Consider the following 18,361-nt stretch of genomic DNA (forward strand, 5'->3'; position numbering starts at 1 on the left):
CTTTCCAGGAGACGAAAGCAAGTTGTTTCTGGGCAACTGCCTCACCACAAGATTCAGTGTACCATGGACGGGAGGAAGGGTAAGACAACAGAAGACGAGATGGGATAAATCTGTGCATGAGAGAGAGCAATTTACTTTGGAAGAATTCCCAGGAAGAATTTATGTCAGAGGCAGTAGAGATGGGAGACCAGTCCAGATGATTGATGGCTGCTTGAAGACCATGCCAGTTGGCCTGAGTGAAATGCCAGACTCGTCGACGCTGAGGAGGCTCTCTGAGAATGGTCAGAGAGATGTCCACTTTAACAAGCACATGATCAGAAGAGCCGATTGGAGCAGAAGAGGAGCAGCAGACATTTTCAGGGAAGTTAGTCATAACCAAGTCCAGAAGAGAAGATGCTCCGTTGACTGAAATCCGGGTCGGGAAATTGACAGATTGTGTCAGTCCCAGTGAGTCACAGAAGTCCTTTGCTGAAGAGCCATGGCTGGTGAGAGCGGTACCCACACCCAGCCAACTGGCATGGTGACAGTTGAAATCACCACATATGAGGAAGAGAGAGTTGGGATGGGTAGATAGAAGTTGGTCCATATTCTCAGACAGCGAGATGTAGATGGAGTCATCACTGTTTGGTGGATGGTACATTGGTACAACACACATATGAACAAAAGGTGGGAGCGAAGGGGAAGCCGTAGCCAAAGGTATTCCTGGGGGTGAGGTGGAGAGAGGGCAGTGCAGGGCGAGTGAGGAAGAGAGTTTTTTATAAAGATAGCAACCCCACCTCCAGGACGAGGCTCAGGTCTATCATACCGGAGGAGGGAGTAACCTGGGAGAGATACCAAGGAATCAGAGACATCATGAAGGAGGAAAGTTTCTGTTAAGCAGATCACGTCTGGTTTGTCAGAAGCAACCTGTATGGAGAGATCAGACAGGTTTGAGCGAAGGCCCCGGATGTTTGAGGTCCATACTGTTAAGGAAGAGGAAGGGGGAGCATCGGATACAGAACAGGGTGGGGGGGGGGGGGGGGAGCGGTAGGGTAAGATGTGGAAGAGGAGGAAGAGGTAGGGAGAGCTGTTGAAGGTGTGTCGGAGATTACAGAATAGCTTGGAGAAAGGGAAGAATGGGGCAGACAAAAGGTTTGATGGTGATTGGGAGAGGCGCAGTGAGGTGTTATTTGACGAGGGGGAAGAGCGAGGCAGAAGGTTGAGGGAGATGAAGGTGAATGTTGGAAGGGGGAAGAAGCGGGGAGGACGCTTTGAGGGGGAGGGGTGAGAGGGGAGTCTAGGAGGGGAGGAGCGAGGGAGAGTCTCGGAGCGGAGGGGTGTGGGGGGAGATTTGAAAGGAATGGGTGATTGGGAAGATTTGGAGGGGAGGGGCAAGGGGGAAGATTTGAAAGAGATGGGTGATGGGGATGATTTGGAGGGGATGGGCAAGGGGGTAGATTTAGAGGGGGGGGGGGGGGTGATGGGAAATGGCATTTTGGGGTGATGGGATTTTGAAAAATGTACGATTAATGGGAAACGAACATTTATTGCAAAATGAGTTTCTTGAGACATTCGAGTCAAAAATACGTTTGAGGACGCTGGAGGGAGGATGGAGTGCTGGAGAGTTTAGGGAATGAATGAAAGATGCACTATAAGAGATGGAATTTTTTTTTGGAATGAATGGATTTGGTGAGCAAGTCGAAAGCATCCTTTTATAGAAGAAGAAGAAAAAGGTGTTATAGAATATGACAGAATACAGGTCTTCAGGGGTCAGATGAGACATTTTTTAACAACGTGATCACAAACGAAACAACGTGGTCGAAAAACGAACGAACGAACAAATAAGAACGAATAAACGAATAAGAACAGAAGGAAATGTTTTTTGGGTTTTTTTTTGAGATTTTAAAACAAGGAAGTATGGGATGAAAAGACCGTGAAAAACAGAGACCGGAAAATAATTGCAGCGCGATCAGAGAACCGCTGAGACAAAAACGAAGCCTCAAGCCTCAAGAAGGCGAAGCCTCAAGAAGGTTGGACACAGTAGCCTAGTACTACACTTAGGCCTCAGAATACGCGATAAGAGAGACCGACGATTCTGTACACAGGTATGAAAAACCAACGCCAAGAATACTATTCAAGACACCCCAATAGGTACATACAAGACCAGTTTCGACAAAAACACAATTGAGAAAAGTTACTTAACTTCGAAAGCGAGCGTGCATGGACAGCTTTGAAGAGACGAGACCTCCAATCGAGACCAACGAGACCAAACGAGACCAAACTTTGTCTTCCAAGATGACAATGCACGGCCTCATCGTGCTCGCATGATCCAACACTTTCTTGCTGACTGTGGTGTAGAGCATATGGAGTGGCCTGCCATGTCCCCGGATATGAATCCTATAGAGAACTTGTGGGCAGAATTAACGCATCAAATCGACCACTTGGACCAGCAGCCGACCTCTGTGCGTGAATTGCAGCAGGCTATTGTCACTGCATGGCAAGCGATTCCTGTCCAAACCTTGGCAAATCTTGTGAACAGCATGCCTCAACGTGTACGTGCTCTCCTGAATGCTCGTGGGTGTTACACGAAGTACTGAACTGTAATTTTACTGTCCGTAATCCCAGTCGTAATTTAACTTTTGTTTTTGTTAAAAAAAATTTTGGCTAATGTGCAAAATAAAGAGATACTTCTGGAAAACGTACAGAAGTTTAACACAGTACTGTCCATGAATTGAGTTCGATATCAGTTTACATCACTTTCAAGGATCCATTTATTTGTTTTGAAATGTCAAATGTGGTTTTTGTTTCTTTTAAAGGTCACATTAACATAATCTAGAATAATTTCAATATAATTCCAATGAAGTTTTGGTTCTAAGACATCTTGAAAAGTAAGTTCACCCCCACAAAAAAAATATTCCATATTAAATGCCAAGTCTGTATTATGCAGTGATGTTGGTGGATTTCCAAGCAGATGGAAGATGATCTAACACCTAGCACAAATGGCAGAGTGAAAAGGGCACAGATCAGATCTGCAAGAGCAACAGAGTAGGTTTTTAGGACACGTGGGCTGATTACATCCGGTCCATCAGCAGAGTCAGAGGCGAGGGTTGGAAAAAAAAAACCTTCTCCATCTTCTCAGGTGCAAAATACAAGTTCAGGAGCAGTTGGGTAAGACAGGGAAGTATGGGTACTGAGAATTAGGTGGTGAGGATGCAAATTTGGAAGCAAACACAGAATTGAGGCATTCCACCTTTGCATGAGTGGAGACTGCTGTGGTGAAATTTGAAGAGAGGGAAGGGATGGAAGGGGAACATATTCCAGAAACAGACTTTTTTCTTTCTTTTTTGTATACAAGATCGAGGCTCGTGTAAGAGCTTTGAGAGAGAGAGCAGGATTCTGTGGAAGAATTCCCAGGCTAAGTTAACATTGGGGGTAGTAGATATAGGAGACCAGTCCTGAAGGGAGATGGCTGCTTGCAGTCCCTGCCAATCTGCTTGAGTGAACTCTCTGATGTCAAGGCAGCTCTCTGAGAATAGCCAGGGAGATGTTTGCTTTCACAAGCATATGATCTGATAAGCCAATTGAAGGAGGGAGTGTTTGTCATTTGGAGAGATCCGGGTTGGAAAGTTTACAGATTGAGTCAGTCACATGGAGTCACAGAAGTCCTTTGCTGAAATTCCAGGCTGGTGAGAGAGGTACCAACACCTCGCCAGGTTGCAGGGTGACAAATTAAATCACTACATATGAGGAAGAGAGAGTTGTGATGATTGGTTAAAAGTTTGTCCATGTTGTCTAAGAGAGATGTATATGAAGTTGTCACTGTTATGATGGACAGTACAACACACAGATTAACAAGAGGTGGAAACGGATGGGGAGTTTCAGCCGGAGGCAGTCCTGGGGTTTGGGAGGTGTACGATCAGTACAGGGGATTGCTAATTTGAGTTGTTGGTGTAAAGTGCATCTCCACTGCTAGGACGTGGTTCAGACCTATCATATTGGATGAGACTGTAACCAGGGAGAGATGCTAAAGATTCTGGTATGTCCTGTGAGAGGAATGGTTCTGGTAAACAAAACAGATGACGTCTACTTTATCTGCAGCGGCCTGGATTGAGGGATCTGCCAGTTCAGAGTGGAGACCTCGGATGTTTGAAGTCACACAGTTAAAGATAGGGGAAGGAGGCAATGGTAGGGAGGAGCAGTTATATATTGGACGGGGGGGGAGGGTTGAGAGACAAGTTCACAACAAGTCATCATTTGCCACACAAAGTTTGGCTCACAAAGAAGAAAATTGAGAAAAAAGAATGAAGCTTCAACAATATATCAGAATAAAATGAATACCAGGCAAGTATATAGAAAATGTAAACAAATCTCATCGTCTATGAATTAGCTATTGGTTCTCGGGGGCCATCTACAGATTACATATACAAACATGGTGGAATTTTAGACCATCTGTTCCCCTTTCAGTACTCTCCTAACTCCCCGAGCTGCATAAATGCATCTATTTCATCAAAGAGTGATCATCGTGTCCAAGTGGCAGCCATACCAGCAGTGGAGAGGGGAAGACCCATGGCTGTGTCTGCACAATTCTTGGGTTCGGGTTGAGATGGATCGTCATTGCCTTCGATACCCAGCAGTAGCCTTCGAGCCTTGTATGCATTTGAAGCATTTTTCTCAACACTCTTCACAATCACCGACTTCAATAAAGGAAGTAAAACAAAGTCACGTTATCAAAGTACACTGGCATGAAGTTTATACTCAATAGAGCATCTAATTTCATTTTTGAATTGCTTGTTGGGTTCCTTACAAAAATGCTTCACTGAACTTGCATATCTGGTTAAAGGGTTAAAGGTTAACCTTCACTTTTTCCTTGGGTTGCAACTTGCAACTTGCAACAACAACCACGGTCCCCGAAAAAGGCCAACCCCCGCTTTGCGGGGAAAAATGGCTTCTAAACGGTGGTTTTTCTTCACTTTTTCTTTGGGTAAAATTGAACAAAGAGGATGATGATGAAACTTTGCCTACATTTGACGGAACCCACCTGGAAGACTTTTTGTGTGTCATCCAATTAGCTGGATGGCTAACCCCCACTCTAGCAGGGAAAATGGCCTTAAAATGCCTGTTGTTGTTTGTTGTATCCAATTAGTTGGATAACGCTTTAATGCCAAAAGCATGTAAACACTTAAACTGTAAAAATTAGAACAGCACTTCAACGTCACGACGTCGATCGATTTTTGCCTCCGGCCACATTATTATATCATTACCGGTATACAATATACATACTTGTACCAAGCTTCATTTAAATCCACTCAGCTGTTCTCCAGCGTCATATTTTTAGCTGACATGATCTCTGACCTCACCAAAAACACCTCACTCCTCACCTTTGATGCCAAAATGTAATCAGTTCATCTTTGCATCATAATATATGCTTATACCAAGTTTGGTCAAAATCTTATCACCGGTTCAAAAGTTAGAAAAGGAACAGAATTTTTACTTAACATGACCTTTGACCTAGTGACCCCATTATCTAATCAGTTCACATTTGCATCATTGTATAAGTTTGGGCAAAATCCCATCATTGGTTCACAAGTTATCACGGTAACAGGATTTTTACCAAACATGACCTTTGCCCTTTGACCTAGTGACCCCATTATCTAATCAGTTCATATTTGCATCATTGTATAAGTTTGGGCAAAATCCCATCATTGGTTCACAAGTTATCACGGTAACAGGATTTTTACCAAACATGACCTTTGACCGCTTACCCAAAAAATGTAATCGGTTCGTGTTTACATCATTATACATACCTGTACCAAGTTTGATTTAAATCCCTTCAGCTGTTCTCAAGTTATCACATTTTTACCTGACGTGACATCTAACCTTTGACCTCTTGAATCCAAAATATAATCGGTTCATCTTTGCATCATACATACTGATACCAAGTTTGTTCTAAATCTCATCACTGGTTCACAAGTTATTTTCGTAACAGGATTTTTACCTAACATGACCTTTGACCTCGTGACCCCAAAATCTAATCAGTTAATCTTTACCTCATTATACCTCATTATTAGTGTGACAAAGATCCCTTCAGCCGTTCTCAAGTTATCATGGCAACGAAAACCTATCACTCACGGACAGACAAACAGACAGACAGACAGCCAGACAGACAAACAGACAGCCGGACGGACAACCCGAAAACATAATGCGTCTGGCGACTTTGTCAGCGGAGGCATAAAAACATTGGCATCTTTCATATCCTAATCGCTTCAAAACTCATTGCCACCCACATGTTTATCAATTGCCCCGAAAAGCTGGAAATCATGTGGTGGCATATCTGAACTGGGAGTGGGGGGGGGGGGGGGGGGACCAGAATGGGGGTGTGGGGAGGGGAGGAGGTGCTGAAGCGCATCATAAATGTGCCTTCTGCTCAAATGAGAAATATTTTGGAACGACCATATTGTTTTATTGAGTTTCAAACTAATACGCTTTGATAATACTAATATACTAATTAATACTAATACGATTGATAACCTTTCTTCTCTATGGTTTACTATACCCATCTAAAATGCCTGATGACTGATTAATGATTATTGGGGCTCAATAAATTGGAAAATTACTGGAGAGGATACTGATGTACAAGTCCGGATATGTGAATGTTGCACTCAGTTCTGAAAGTACTTCATTGGCTTTGTCTCGCTCAAATAAATTGTTTTTTAAAGTTGTTTTACCCGACAAGGTCAGCTTGGGCCACAGTCCTCCCCACATTGTCGAGTTCTCATCTAGTTTTACCCCGAAGCATTTGCTTTACCTCTTTAACCAAGCTCCTGGGATTCCATATAGTCTAGTCAAATTTCTGGGAAACGTGAATTCATGAGGCATTTTTGAGTAAAAGCAAGCAAACCACTTTTTCTGGGGTAGTTTTTCGTGCTGAATACGAATCTGTTGTTTGCCAAGCCCAAAAATGCGTAATTAGGTCACTAATCAAGGTCAAAGGTCAATGAGTGCAAAATTCAAAATTTTTGAAAAAATGTTTTATTTTACATCACCTATCTGTACATTTCAATTATTTTACAGTATTTTGTCTGGTAAGGTTACTACAGCTTTTCACAATTATGAAAGTAAAGGGAATTGTGAAGGGAAAAAATCAGATTTTTGTGAATATATCCGTAATGAAGCAACTTTTCGTTTTTTGACATACTGTTTTAATTCACTTGAATTGTTGCCTTAAATACCATCAGTGAAGTGGTTTACCTGAGTCCTATATAATAGCAAGATTGTTTTCTACACTAAATGTCAATATTTGACTAATTAGCCACTTAATTAAGGCTAACGGTCACAAGGCGCAAAGTGCACTTACATGGCACAAGGCGCAAAATGCACTTCATGGCAAACATGTTTGGAGTGCAGGCAGTTGATCATTATCACATGTATTCTTAATTAATCCTGAATCAATTGCAGTCTGTCAGACTGATTGGCTGGAAGGAGGAGCCATCCAGGGGAATGCCAATTAGCTTAACTGTGTAAGCTCTGACCCCCCCCCCCCTACTTTGGCCTGTTTCGACATGGTGTTTCACTGGCATTGCACTTGCAGGCCTCAGTGCAGAACTGTTTCCCCCACTTCCGACAAGAGCAACTATCAGAACTGCAACCTTTCTTGCAACCACACTGAGTAAGTTCTCGGCATCCCTTTGGAATTGACGGTAAAGTTGTAAGAACCGGTGACAACTTGTCATCAACGAGTTTCCATCCACAATCAGTCGGCGGTGGCAGATCTGTCATTGGATTACTGGCCTCTCTCCAAATGAAACTTTGGTAGTTTGCACGCTCTATGTGGAACTTTGCTGCATCACTAGATGGAGGTAGGGTCTCCGTTGCATGGCATTTGTTGAACAGTTTAATGCGGGCTTGATTACAGTTCTCAGATGGTTCCTTGTAGATATGGCAAATGAACTTTTCAGCATCTTCTGTGACCTTCTTTGATGGTGTCGGAAACTGCTGTTGTTGGATCTTTTCAACTGCTGTTGGTATATCCAACGTTGACGTATTGGATGGTTTGATGTCTCCAAGACCGCTTTCAGCAGATGGCCCCCTCTGCCAGGCAGCTAACTGAGTAGCGTGAAATGTATTTTTGCCATCTAGGGTAGAGTCATTGATGTCAATATTGTCGCCAGAAAAATGCACAAATCGTCCCGAAACCAGGTTGCTGGTAACAACTGCCCCAGTTTCTTGATCAAGCGCTTTCAGAGTGTTTTCAGCCATGGCAGTGTCATACCTAAGAACCCGGTTATAGCTGATTATGTGCCCAGCATTATGGAATAGCTCAACTAATTTCTTTGATCGAGTTGACTGGTGCAGCGTCATACCCATTCCAACGTGTTTAGGCGGTGCCTTCTTGTCTCCACATACACCATAGACCATGTCTTGTCCAATGCTAAGGACCCTTGTCTTCTTCACCCAACCAGTTTCAGACATCTCACTTTCGTCAAACTCAGCATCGACACTACTTTGGCCTCCAAGCAAGATATTCACAAACATGAGTACAGATGGTGGTACACTTGCCAACTCTGCTTTTTCGCTTACATCGCAACCTTCGAATGCAGGATGTGACATGATATCACTGCGGAGTTGCAGAGCAACGTGCACTAAAGACAGAAAATGATCATCCTGTTGTCTAAATATGGGAATATAGTCTGCACTGTTCTGACCGCACACCATTTCTGAAAGAGGTATGTGACTGAAATGTCGTGGAAGAAGCAAAGTTTGTTTCTCTGAAGGCGCCACATTTCTTAGCACAAGAAATTCATAAATGTCCCCAATGCAATTCGACAAAGTTTCTTTAAAAGTCCCCAGTCTACTAAGATACGATGTAGGAATTGTGCCGTCGCACTCACTGGCTAACTCTTTGTACCTCTCGAACACTGCAGATAGTTCAAATACGTGCCCTTTCTCAGCAGAGTGACGCAGCTCTTGACACAACCATGATATCGCCATGTCTGCTGATTTGCTTTCAGTTTCCGCCCTTTTGACATCCCTAAAGAATTTACTAAGACAGTTAACATGGTAACATGCCTCAGCTGAGATTAAATCATTCTCATTTGCAGTATGGACTAAGATGTTATGTACAAATTTAGCTTTTTCCATAATTTCATTACTCATTTTGAAGGTTGTGACACGACTTGTCTTCTGCTTCTTGTCAAAGTTCTGGCAGAACATACACAATGTCCAGTTCATCTTAGTAGTACTACTGCGTAAAAACGGACATGCTTCAGCCGAAACACTCTTTCTTTCAGGATCTTTTTCGTTTTTCGATTGTTCCTTGGCTAGCTTAGCATTTATTTTCCCCTTGTGTGTGTATGCAGAGTAACATAGCTTATGCCATTTAAGTTTGGGGAGACTTTCTGGAGGCTCTGCAAAGAGAGTCGAAAGCCTGTCCACGGCTGATCGAAATTCATAGTGTCTAAGTTTGCATCGGAGCTCGGTCGCCTCTCTGATGGCAGCAATACCCTGGTTTGTCTGGTTGAAAATCGTATCTTTGACCTGGCTAGTTCCCTGACAAATGATACAAAGTTCAAACGACACATCCTCACGCTGTCGCTTGAGGCTGGCAATAGGTTCCATGGTTGGCCTGAGGGGAGAAACAGAAACCAAACTAAGCACCAGGCACGCATGTTCTGACCATGAAAACTACAACGTTGTATGATATACTGCAACAGCCCTTAAATGATCGAATAAGCGCAGGCAGTGTTGGCCCGGGTTTTAATCTTATTCTCAAAGACACAAAGTAAAGCTTCTTCAAGACAAAACATCTAACCGATATCACTAATTCATTAGTGGTAGATGCATTAGGCACTCATCGTCAATGCCCATGCCCTGCCTGTCTTTTTGCTACTGTTAGGTAAATGTACATGTATGTAGGCCTGCCTATGATGTGAGATGTCAAGCATACATTACACATTTGTATGTACATGTATCTCACCAAAGAAGAATGCATTCCTTTACTTTCATTTGATTTTATATTTCATTTTTTAACAATCTTAAAAAGACCCTTACCTGTACTCCTGAAATGTTTAATGCCTGATGCCTAGGGTACGAACTAGATGGCTTATGCTAGGCTATTAGATTCATTCTTCATCATTAAGGGTCTATTGAAGAACACCCTGCTCTGTCTGAATGGAAATGATTTGACAAACATGGCAAATGCATTGGGGTCAGAAAGATGAAGCCACTTTCACTGTTGAGTGAAAGGGATGGTTTCAAGTGCAAGTAACTGTTACGTCATTGCAAGACTTTCGCACTCATTGACCTTTGACCTATGTTGTTTACCGGTGACATTTAGATTCTGTCTTTATAAAATCTATCTCTAGACCATCAATAGGATCATAAAAACTCTGCCCCATTGTGCATTTAGAGGTTAAACTGCAAGCAAATTACGCAAAAACTAATTGTCGCCCCTTACAGAGATAAAGGCAAATGAGCATAGATGTGTCCTCACGTTTTCCTTTAAAAAGAAGATTTTGAAAAGCTTTAGCAACCCTACTAGACAAAATATTGTAAAATAATTGAAATGTACAGATAGGGGATGTAAAATAAAGCATTTTTTCAAAAAAATTGAATTTTGCACTCATTGACCTTTGACCTTGATTAGTGACCTAATTACGCATTTTTGGGCTTGGCAAACAACAGATTCATATTCAGCATGAAAAACTACCCCAGAAAAAGTGGTTTGTTTGCTTTTACTCAAAAATGCCTCAATCATTCTATAAAGGCACATTTTCAGATTTTTTGACTAGGCTAATACACAAAGATGACATTTTAGTTGATTATGTATTTTCTAACACCTGGAACTCAATCGTCCATTTTATTTGAAACACCTATTTTTTGTAGAATTTCAGATTCCGTTTAAAGACATGACGATTTATATGCACTTTACAAAGAGAGTCTGCTCTATCTGCCAAGTTTCGTGAAAAGCCCAGCAACTGCTTCAATGAAGAAGATATAATTGTTGATGGAGATGTGTGGGAGAAAACACAACGAGGCAATTGGTCCCTGCAGCACTATAAAGGATCCAGCCTCAGAATGAATGCTCTGATCTCTTTACTTTAATTCTGCCTTACCCTGCTCAGCTGCCGTGGCTTGGGTTTGACACTGATGAAGACATCGAGAGAATCCATGATTTGTGCAAGCTTTGTGGGAGAGACCTCAACATCATCCTGAAGATCAAACAGCAGCACCAGTGGCAAGCAGCCCTGTAAGTTAAAAAGAATGATTGAAGCACAAAACAAACAACTTTTCGTGTTTCTCTTCTTATCATGATGTTTCATGTTTTCACATTTTGTTAATCTCCAGAGCACTCTTCAATATACTCACTCCAGCAATGTTCTGGAGTTTATACCAAATAATTTAGATGAATTAATTTTAGTTATTGTACACCGCACCTTTCCTATTCCATCTCCAGGCGCTGCGGGAGGCGCCCTGGCAATGCAGCGCTGGAGGATATTTAATTATTTGGAATGGGGGCGGTGTACTTTGAATGCAACTACACTTGTTTTCTTGTTTGTTACCCTCGCCAAAGGAGAGGGTATTGCATTTGAGTCCGTTTATTTGTCTGTTTGTTACTTGCCGGAAAAGACTCCGGCAAGAATGTTGGTTGGTTTGTCTGTTTGTCTGTTTGTTACTTGCCGGAAAAGATTCCGGCAAGTGTGTTGGTTGGTTGGTTTGTTACTTGCCGGAAAAGATTCCGGCAAGTGTGTTGGTTGGTTGGTTTGTCTGTTTGTTACTTGTGTTACGGATTCGTCACTTCCGTCTTTGTAGTTTTCATCCAATGGAAGCATTTTTAGTTCCATGTACTATTCTTGGTATAGTTTGAGTGAAATGGAGATAATTGTCTTCAAAAGGAAAAATTAGTGTTTTAAAAGAAAAACGAAAGGGATCGGGAGAAACCGGAAGAGAAGAAGAGGAAGCGAAAGCGAAGCAAGTGAGGTCCGCGAAAAAAAAAAGCCGAGCTGCGTTGAGGTCTCGAGCAGATGCTGGCGAACGTGCGTCATGAGCGAAGATTGGTTTTCCCGGGAAAGGGATTCCTGTGACAGAGTCGTGATCGCTGTGACAGATAAACCTGCGTGACGGGTTTTGCAGTTGATTCCGAAGAGAATCGTTGTTGGAGAGCAGGTACGCCTCCATTACGGGCCCGTCCGCCATTTCGCCTCGCTCCAGCCTTTTCACCTCCTCCAGCCATTTCACCGCGCCCAGCCACTAGATGGGATCGCGTGTGTAACGTGGATTTCGATTGGGGAATTCGCGGTTCTCCTTTTGGGAGCCGTTGAACGTTCATCCCAGCGTCATTGTCTGGTGAACCGAAGGTGTGATTTCCCAGTCGCCTTTTGGGTGCACCTTTGCCTGACCGACATTTGCCCGACACCCCCCCCCCCCCCCATAGGGCCTCTTCGGCAGCGTTGACTGTCAGCCGACCTGGATTCTGGTCTCGATACGACTTTTTTCTGGTGATCACCGGAGCGTGGATCGACTTTGGCCTGGTGCCGGGACAGTGACTTTGGGAATGTTACTTTTCACTCACGTGGAGCACCGTGAGTTACCGAGTTAAGACTGATGGTACCATCATAGGAATTATATGATATTTTGGTTGTGCAATTGAAAGTATATTGTACTTGTGCTGTTATTCTTGTGTGACATAAATACAACACTTGGTTTTGGTATTGATTGGTTGGTGTGGTTTCACCATTGGTCATTGGCACACATAATAACACATCTTTCTGCCGTGACTCCTTTCGGGGCTCGGAGGTACACCGTGACCGGGGTTTGGGGAGGAGCACGTAACACTTGCCAGAAAAGACTCCGGCAAGTATGTTGGTTGGTTGGTTTGTTACTTGTTGTAAAAGATTCCGGCAAGTATGTTGGTTGGTTGGCTTGTCTGTTTGTTACTTGCCGGAAAAGATTCCGGCAAGTGTGTTGGTTGGTTGGTTGGTTGGTTTGTTACTTGCCGGAAAAGATTCCGGCAATTGTGTTGGTTGGTTGGTTTGTTACTTGCCGGAAAGGATTCCGGCAAGTATGTTGGTTGGTTGGTTTGTCTGTTTGTTACTTGTCGGAAAAGATTCCGGCAAGTGTGTTTTTTTTTTTTGTTTTTTTTTTGTATACAAGATTGAGGCTCGTGAAAGAGCGAACATTAATCACACAGAAAGACAAACCGACACAAAACATATAACATCGGGAGCGGTAGACAGGATGGGGAGAGAGGGGGAAGGACACAAACACAACATTTGAGAGCAGGGACCGAGAGACATGGAGACATCGAGAGATCTGTGAGAGGGAGAGGGCTTTGAGGGGGGGCATGGGAAAGAGGGGGTGGGAGAGGTGTAAAACATATGGACACTGCCAGGACTTCCAGGAAAGAAGTTGGAATTTCAAACAAGGTGGATCTGGGGTGAATTAGTGGGGGTAGAAAAGATCAAGGTTTTGGATGGGGGAAGATAAGAGATGGTGGTGAACAGCCGTTTTAAAGACCTGGAGGGAGGAGTGGGATTGAAGAGAGTGAGGGAGTTTGTTCCAGAGGCGGGAGAAAAGAGGAATGAAGGAGTGAAGGTGAGCAGAGAGTCTTGATTTTGGCAGTTTAACCATAAGAGGGTTGCAGGCAGATCTTGTGCGACCTGTAGGAATATTTGGGGGACAGAGCCCAGAGAGAGCTGGGGGAGCAAGGCCGGAGAGGAGTCGGTAGAAGACGGAAAGACCACCAACCTGCCTGCGGTGAGTAAGTGAAAGGCCCTCGGAGATAGCGTCATCGCGGGAGATTCCAATGATTCTGAACGCTTTGGTTTCAACAGCGTGAAGACGAGCTAGGTGTGAGGCAGGAGCACCAGCCCAGAGGGGAGAGCAGTATTCCATTGAGCTGCGGATGAAAGCCTTGTATGTGGTGAGGAGCTCAGGTGTGCCAAGGAAGGACTTCGCACGATGGAGGATGCCCAGTCGGCGACTGGCTTTGGAGGCCAGCTTGGAAATGTGGTTTTCCCAAGAAAGATCATGGCAGATAGTGAGACCCAAAAGCTTGAGTGACAGAACTTCTTGGAGAGGATTATTCAGAAAGTAGATGGGAGGGTTGTCCAGTCGGTCTTTTCGGAGAGACAACGTAAGAGTGTGAGATTTGTCAGGATTGAAAGACATGTTCCACTTGTTTGCCCTGTCTGTGATTTTGTCCAGGTCTGCAGAGAGTGAGGAGGCTGCAGACTGCAGATCTGAGGGATGAGGAATGGAGCGGCAGAGAGTGGAGTCATCAGCAAAGAGATATAGAGGATTTTCAAGAGAGTCAGAGAGATCATTGATGAAGACCAGAAAAAGCACAGGGCCCAGAACACTGCCTTGGGGAACTCCAGCCTGAACAGGAAGAGGAGATGAGAGAAACCCATTCAGGGCCACATGTTGACTACGACGAGAGAGGAAGTCCGCCAGCCATGCGTGGAGATTTCCATGGATACCAAAGGAGGAGAGTTTGGTGAGCAGAGCGGGGTGCCAGACTGTATCGAAGGCACGTGATATGTCAAGGGAGACTGCTCTAATGCCTACTAATGACTGGAGATGCCTACGAGTCTGGGAAGGGATTTAAAAAGATCTCCAAACAATTTGAAATCGATCATTCGACTGTCCGGAAGATCATCGACAAGTGGAGAAGATACCAAACAACTGCCAACTTGTTCAGGCCAGGCCGCCCCAGCAAGTTCAGCCCGAGAGCGGCCCGCAAGATGCTGAAAGAGGTCTCTAAGAACCCCAGAATGTCATCACGGGACCTACAGGTAGATCTTGCCACTGTTGATGTCAAAGTGCACGAGTCTACCATTAGAAAGAGGCTGCACAAATTTGATCTGCATGGGAGGTGTGCCAGGAGGAAACCTTTGCTGTCCAGAAAGAACATCAGGGCAAGACTAAAGTTTGCCAATGAACACCAAGGCAAAGACCAGCACTTCTGGAACAATGTGCTCTGGACAGATGAGGCAAAGGTAGAGCTATTTGGCCACAGTACCAGAAGACATGTTTGGCGAAAACCAAAGACAGCATTTGACCACAAGCACCTGATACCAACTGTAAAGCATGGTGGTGGAAATATTATGGTTTGGCGCAGATTTGCTGCATCAGGGCGGGGCAGCTCACCATCATGGAATCCACTATGAATTCTTCATTGTGCCAGAGGGTGCTTGAGGATAATGTGAGGCCATCTGTCTGAAAGTTGAAGCTCAACCGAAGGTGGACCTTGCAACATGACAATGACCCGAAACATACCAGTAAATCCACCAAGGAATGGCTGAAAAGAAAGAAATGGAGGGTTCTGGAATGGCCAAGTCAAAGCCTGGATCTAAATCCCATCGAGATGTTTGGGGGGATTTGAAACGAGCTGTGCATGCAAGAAACCCCTCAAACATCGCATAGCTGAAAGAATTCTGCATGGAGGAGTGGGCAAAAATTTATCCCAGTCGATGTCAGAGACTGGTAGACAGTTATAAGAAACGCCTACTTGAGGTTGTTTCTACCAAAGGGGGCAATACCACCTATTAGAGCCAAGGGTGTGCTTACTTTTTCCACATGCGAAATTTGCATTTATGTTTATTTATTACCTGTGTCCTGTGTCCACAATACCTGTGTCCTTTCCTCCTGACAAGGTGGAAAAGTTTGTCAACCCTCGACTCGGATTCTGCAACTGTGAGGAAGTGAGGAAGACAATTCTACAATTGTGTGTGTGTGTGTGTGTCACAGGGCGAGTGAGGAAGAGATTTAAATTATACAATGGACTACAAAATGTAAATGTTTCATGCTATTTGTTATATTATATCACCTTTATCTATCAATATTGTTGAAATGAAGATCAAAGTTGAAAAAGTCAAAACTTTACATGGGGTGCACTTACTTTTTCACGTGACTGTATATATATACATACATATATACATACATACATACACACACACACACACACACACACACACACACACACACACACACACACACACACACACACACACACACCTGTATCATTTACCAGGTGGTTTAATACTGTCTGACTGCCAAAACAGTATTGTAGAATTGTTGTGTAATAGAAAAGTTAGTACCAGTAGGCAAGCTCTTGTCGAGAAAACAGCATCCATACTGCCGTGTATGAAAATTGCCTTGTGAGGGATCTCTGCTTCAGAGAACAACACCTGCGCCCCCATGTGCTGTGGGATGAGACTGCCGTTGATGCCAACGTGATCCATCAAGAAGTGATGATGCTGTGAAGCAACATCGATCTGACAGGTCACTGGAAAGGTGGTCCCACGACGGCTTGTCAGATGTTCAATCAGCATTATGATGCCCTCCTGAACCATGGCACAGTCATTGGAGCCAGTTTATTCCAGGTCAATGCAAAATAAAACATAGGAATTGATCAGCATCATGATCAGCATGATTTCGGATGAGAATAGGATTGAAAACAAGCTTTTTTTCAAATTTTACAAAACAAGCCAGGTATATGAATCAGACTGGGGTGATCAAAAAGTAATAATAACCTTTGAAGCACAGCTTAAAATGTTTGTTTATTTATTACCAGCAAATACCACCGTTTGCTTTGCTGGTGGGAATACCAGGAGAGGGTGGGTGGGGAGTGGGGGAGGGGGGGGGGAGATAGGGGAGCGGGAGAGGGGTACGAGAAAGAGAGGAGGGAGGAAGGGAGAGGAGGGTTGGAGAGGAGTGGGGACAGATTAGTGGGTTGGAGAGAGAGGAAGGGGGAGAGGAGAGAGAGATAGAGAGATAGATAGAGAGAGAGATATAGAGAGATAGATAGAGAGAGAGATATAGAGAGAGAGATATAGAGAGAGAGAGAGAGAGAGATAGAGAGAGAGATAGAGAGATAGACAGAGATATATATGTGGGAGAAGAATGCTGCAATTTATTATGAGGGCACAGAAAGAAAGGTGGGAGACACAGAGAGAGAGGGGGTAAGGAGAAAAGAGAGGAAGGGAGGTGAAGTTAGCAAATAGAATGGTATGTTATGCTTTATGACCAAACACACACAAATATATCGACTCAAACATGCATATACATATACTCACAAATACACACACACACACATATATATTGTCGTGTGGACGGCTCTCGGTTAAGACAGCGTCCACGGATGGAATCTAGGTTTCTTTGAGGCGTTTCCAATTGATGGCGTATCATACGCGAGACGGAATGAAGAATGTCGACTTACCTTCACGGCCGCAAGCGTCTTCACCCCTGCAAACAATTAAACTCACACGAACACGGAATTTAGAATGTACAAAAGGAATATTTATTAATGGACCGATAACAAAGGATGCGACGATAACTAAATCCCCCTAATGAGCACTCCTCCACACAGATTTGCACACAGACGAGGGAAGAGAATATATTAAAGGAACTGTTGTGTTTGTGAATGTGTCTTATGTTACGTGTTCCTCCCCGACCTCCTGGTCTCGGTATACCTCCGAACCCCGAGAGGAGCCACGGCAGAAAAATACGTTACTCTGGGTTAGAAATCAATAGTGAAACCACACCCATGATTATAAACAAACAAATATTGTATTGAATATCACACCAGAATAACGGTACAACCAATGCAATAGCAATCAAAAGTACACCTCATACATCTTATGATGGTACCATCAGCTAACAGGCATAAGGTAACTCACTGTGTTCCCAGTGAGTGAAACATAACCCTCCTCAATGTCTCTATAACTCCCAGGTGATCCCCTCCTGCTAGTAGTGATGAGACGATGAGGCGATTACTGAAGCGTAGGCAAAGCGCAGACAGTCACATGGTCCAAACCGACGGTAAACTGGCAGCGGGATGGGAAGTCCAAAAGGCCCCCTCCAGACGTGCATTTCACAGCTCAATCAGCAAACCGCAACGTAATTGGAGACGAAGCGGTCGCACACACACATACCCGACAGACGGTAGGATGTTGGGGTAAAGCTCACGCGAAGCAAAACCTTTGTAGGTGTCCGAAGCGTGATGTTCAAAATGGCCGACGGCTCTTGAGTCGATGCGACTAGGCGAGGATTCGTCGAAATCTCAGCGCCCAAGCCTGACTACGCAGATTTCTCAATTCCAGCGATAATTCCTGTCGTCGGATGTCCATTCAAGGAACTCAAAATTCCCTCGCGACTTTCGGTAGTCCACGCTCGCTACGGAGCCTCCACGTCACGCATCTACTCCGACTTTGTTCGCCACGCCTCTTCCTCTTCTCCGTCCTTCCGGTTCGGTTTCCTGTATCATTTAAAGTTAATCTTTTTAACTTTTGATAACTGTTCATGAATGCTAAACCTTTTGAAGATAATAATAGTACATAATATCAGAAATATGTCAAGTGGGTGAAAACCACAACAGCGGAAG

At 44.0% G+C, this 18,361-nt stretch overlaps 1 protein-coding gene across 1 annotated transcript in view; it reads right to left on the minus strand.

Annotated features, from left to right (window-relative positions):
• The window catches only part of BICC1 (BicC family RNA binding protein 1), a 564,931-nt gene that overhangs the window by 172,628 nt on the left and 373,942 nt on the right, over positions 1 to 18,361 (minus strand). The window contains 3 exon segments of the mRNA XM_078784015.1: positions 4,523 to 4,673; positions 11,091 to 11,222; positions 16,077 to 16,322. Of these exon segments, the coding sequence (XP_078640141.1) occupies positions 4,523 to 4,673; positions 11,091 to 11,222; positions 16,077 to 16,322 (529 nt within the window).

Source organism: Myxine glutinosa, chromosome 8 (genome assembly GCF_964187855.1).
Source record: "Myxine glutinosa chromosome 8, kmMyxGlut1.1, whole genome shotgun sequence".
Classification (NCBI taxonomy): domain Eukaryota; kingdom Metazoa; phylum Chordata; class Myxini; order Myxiniformes; family Myxinidae; genus Myxine; species Myxine glutinosa.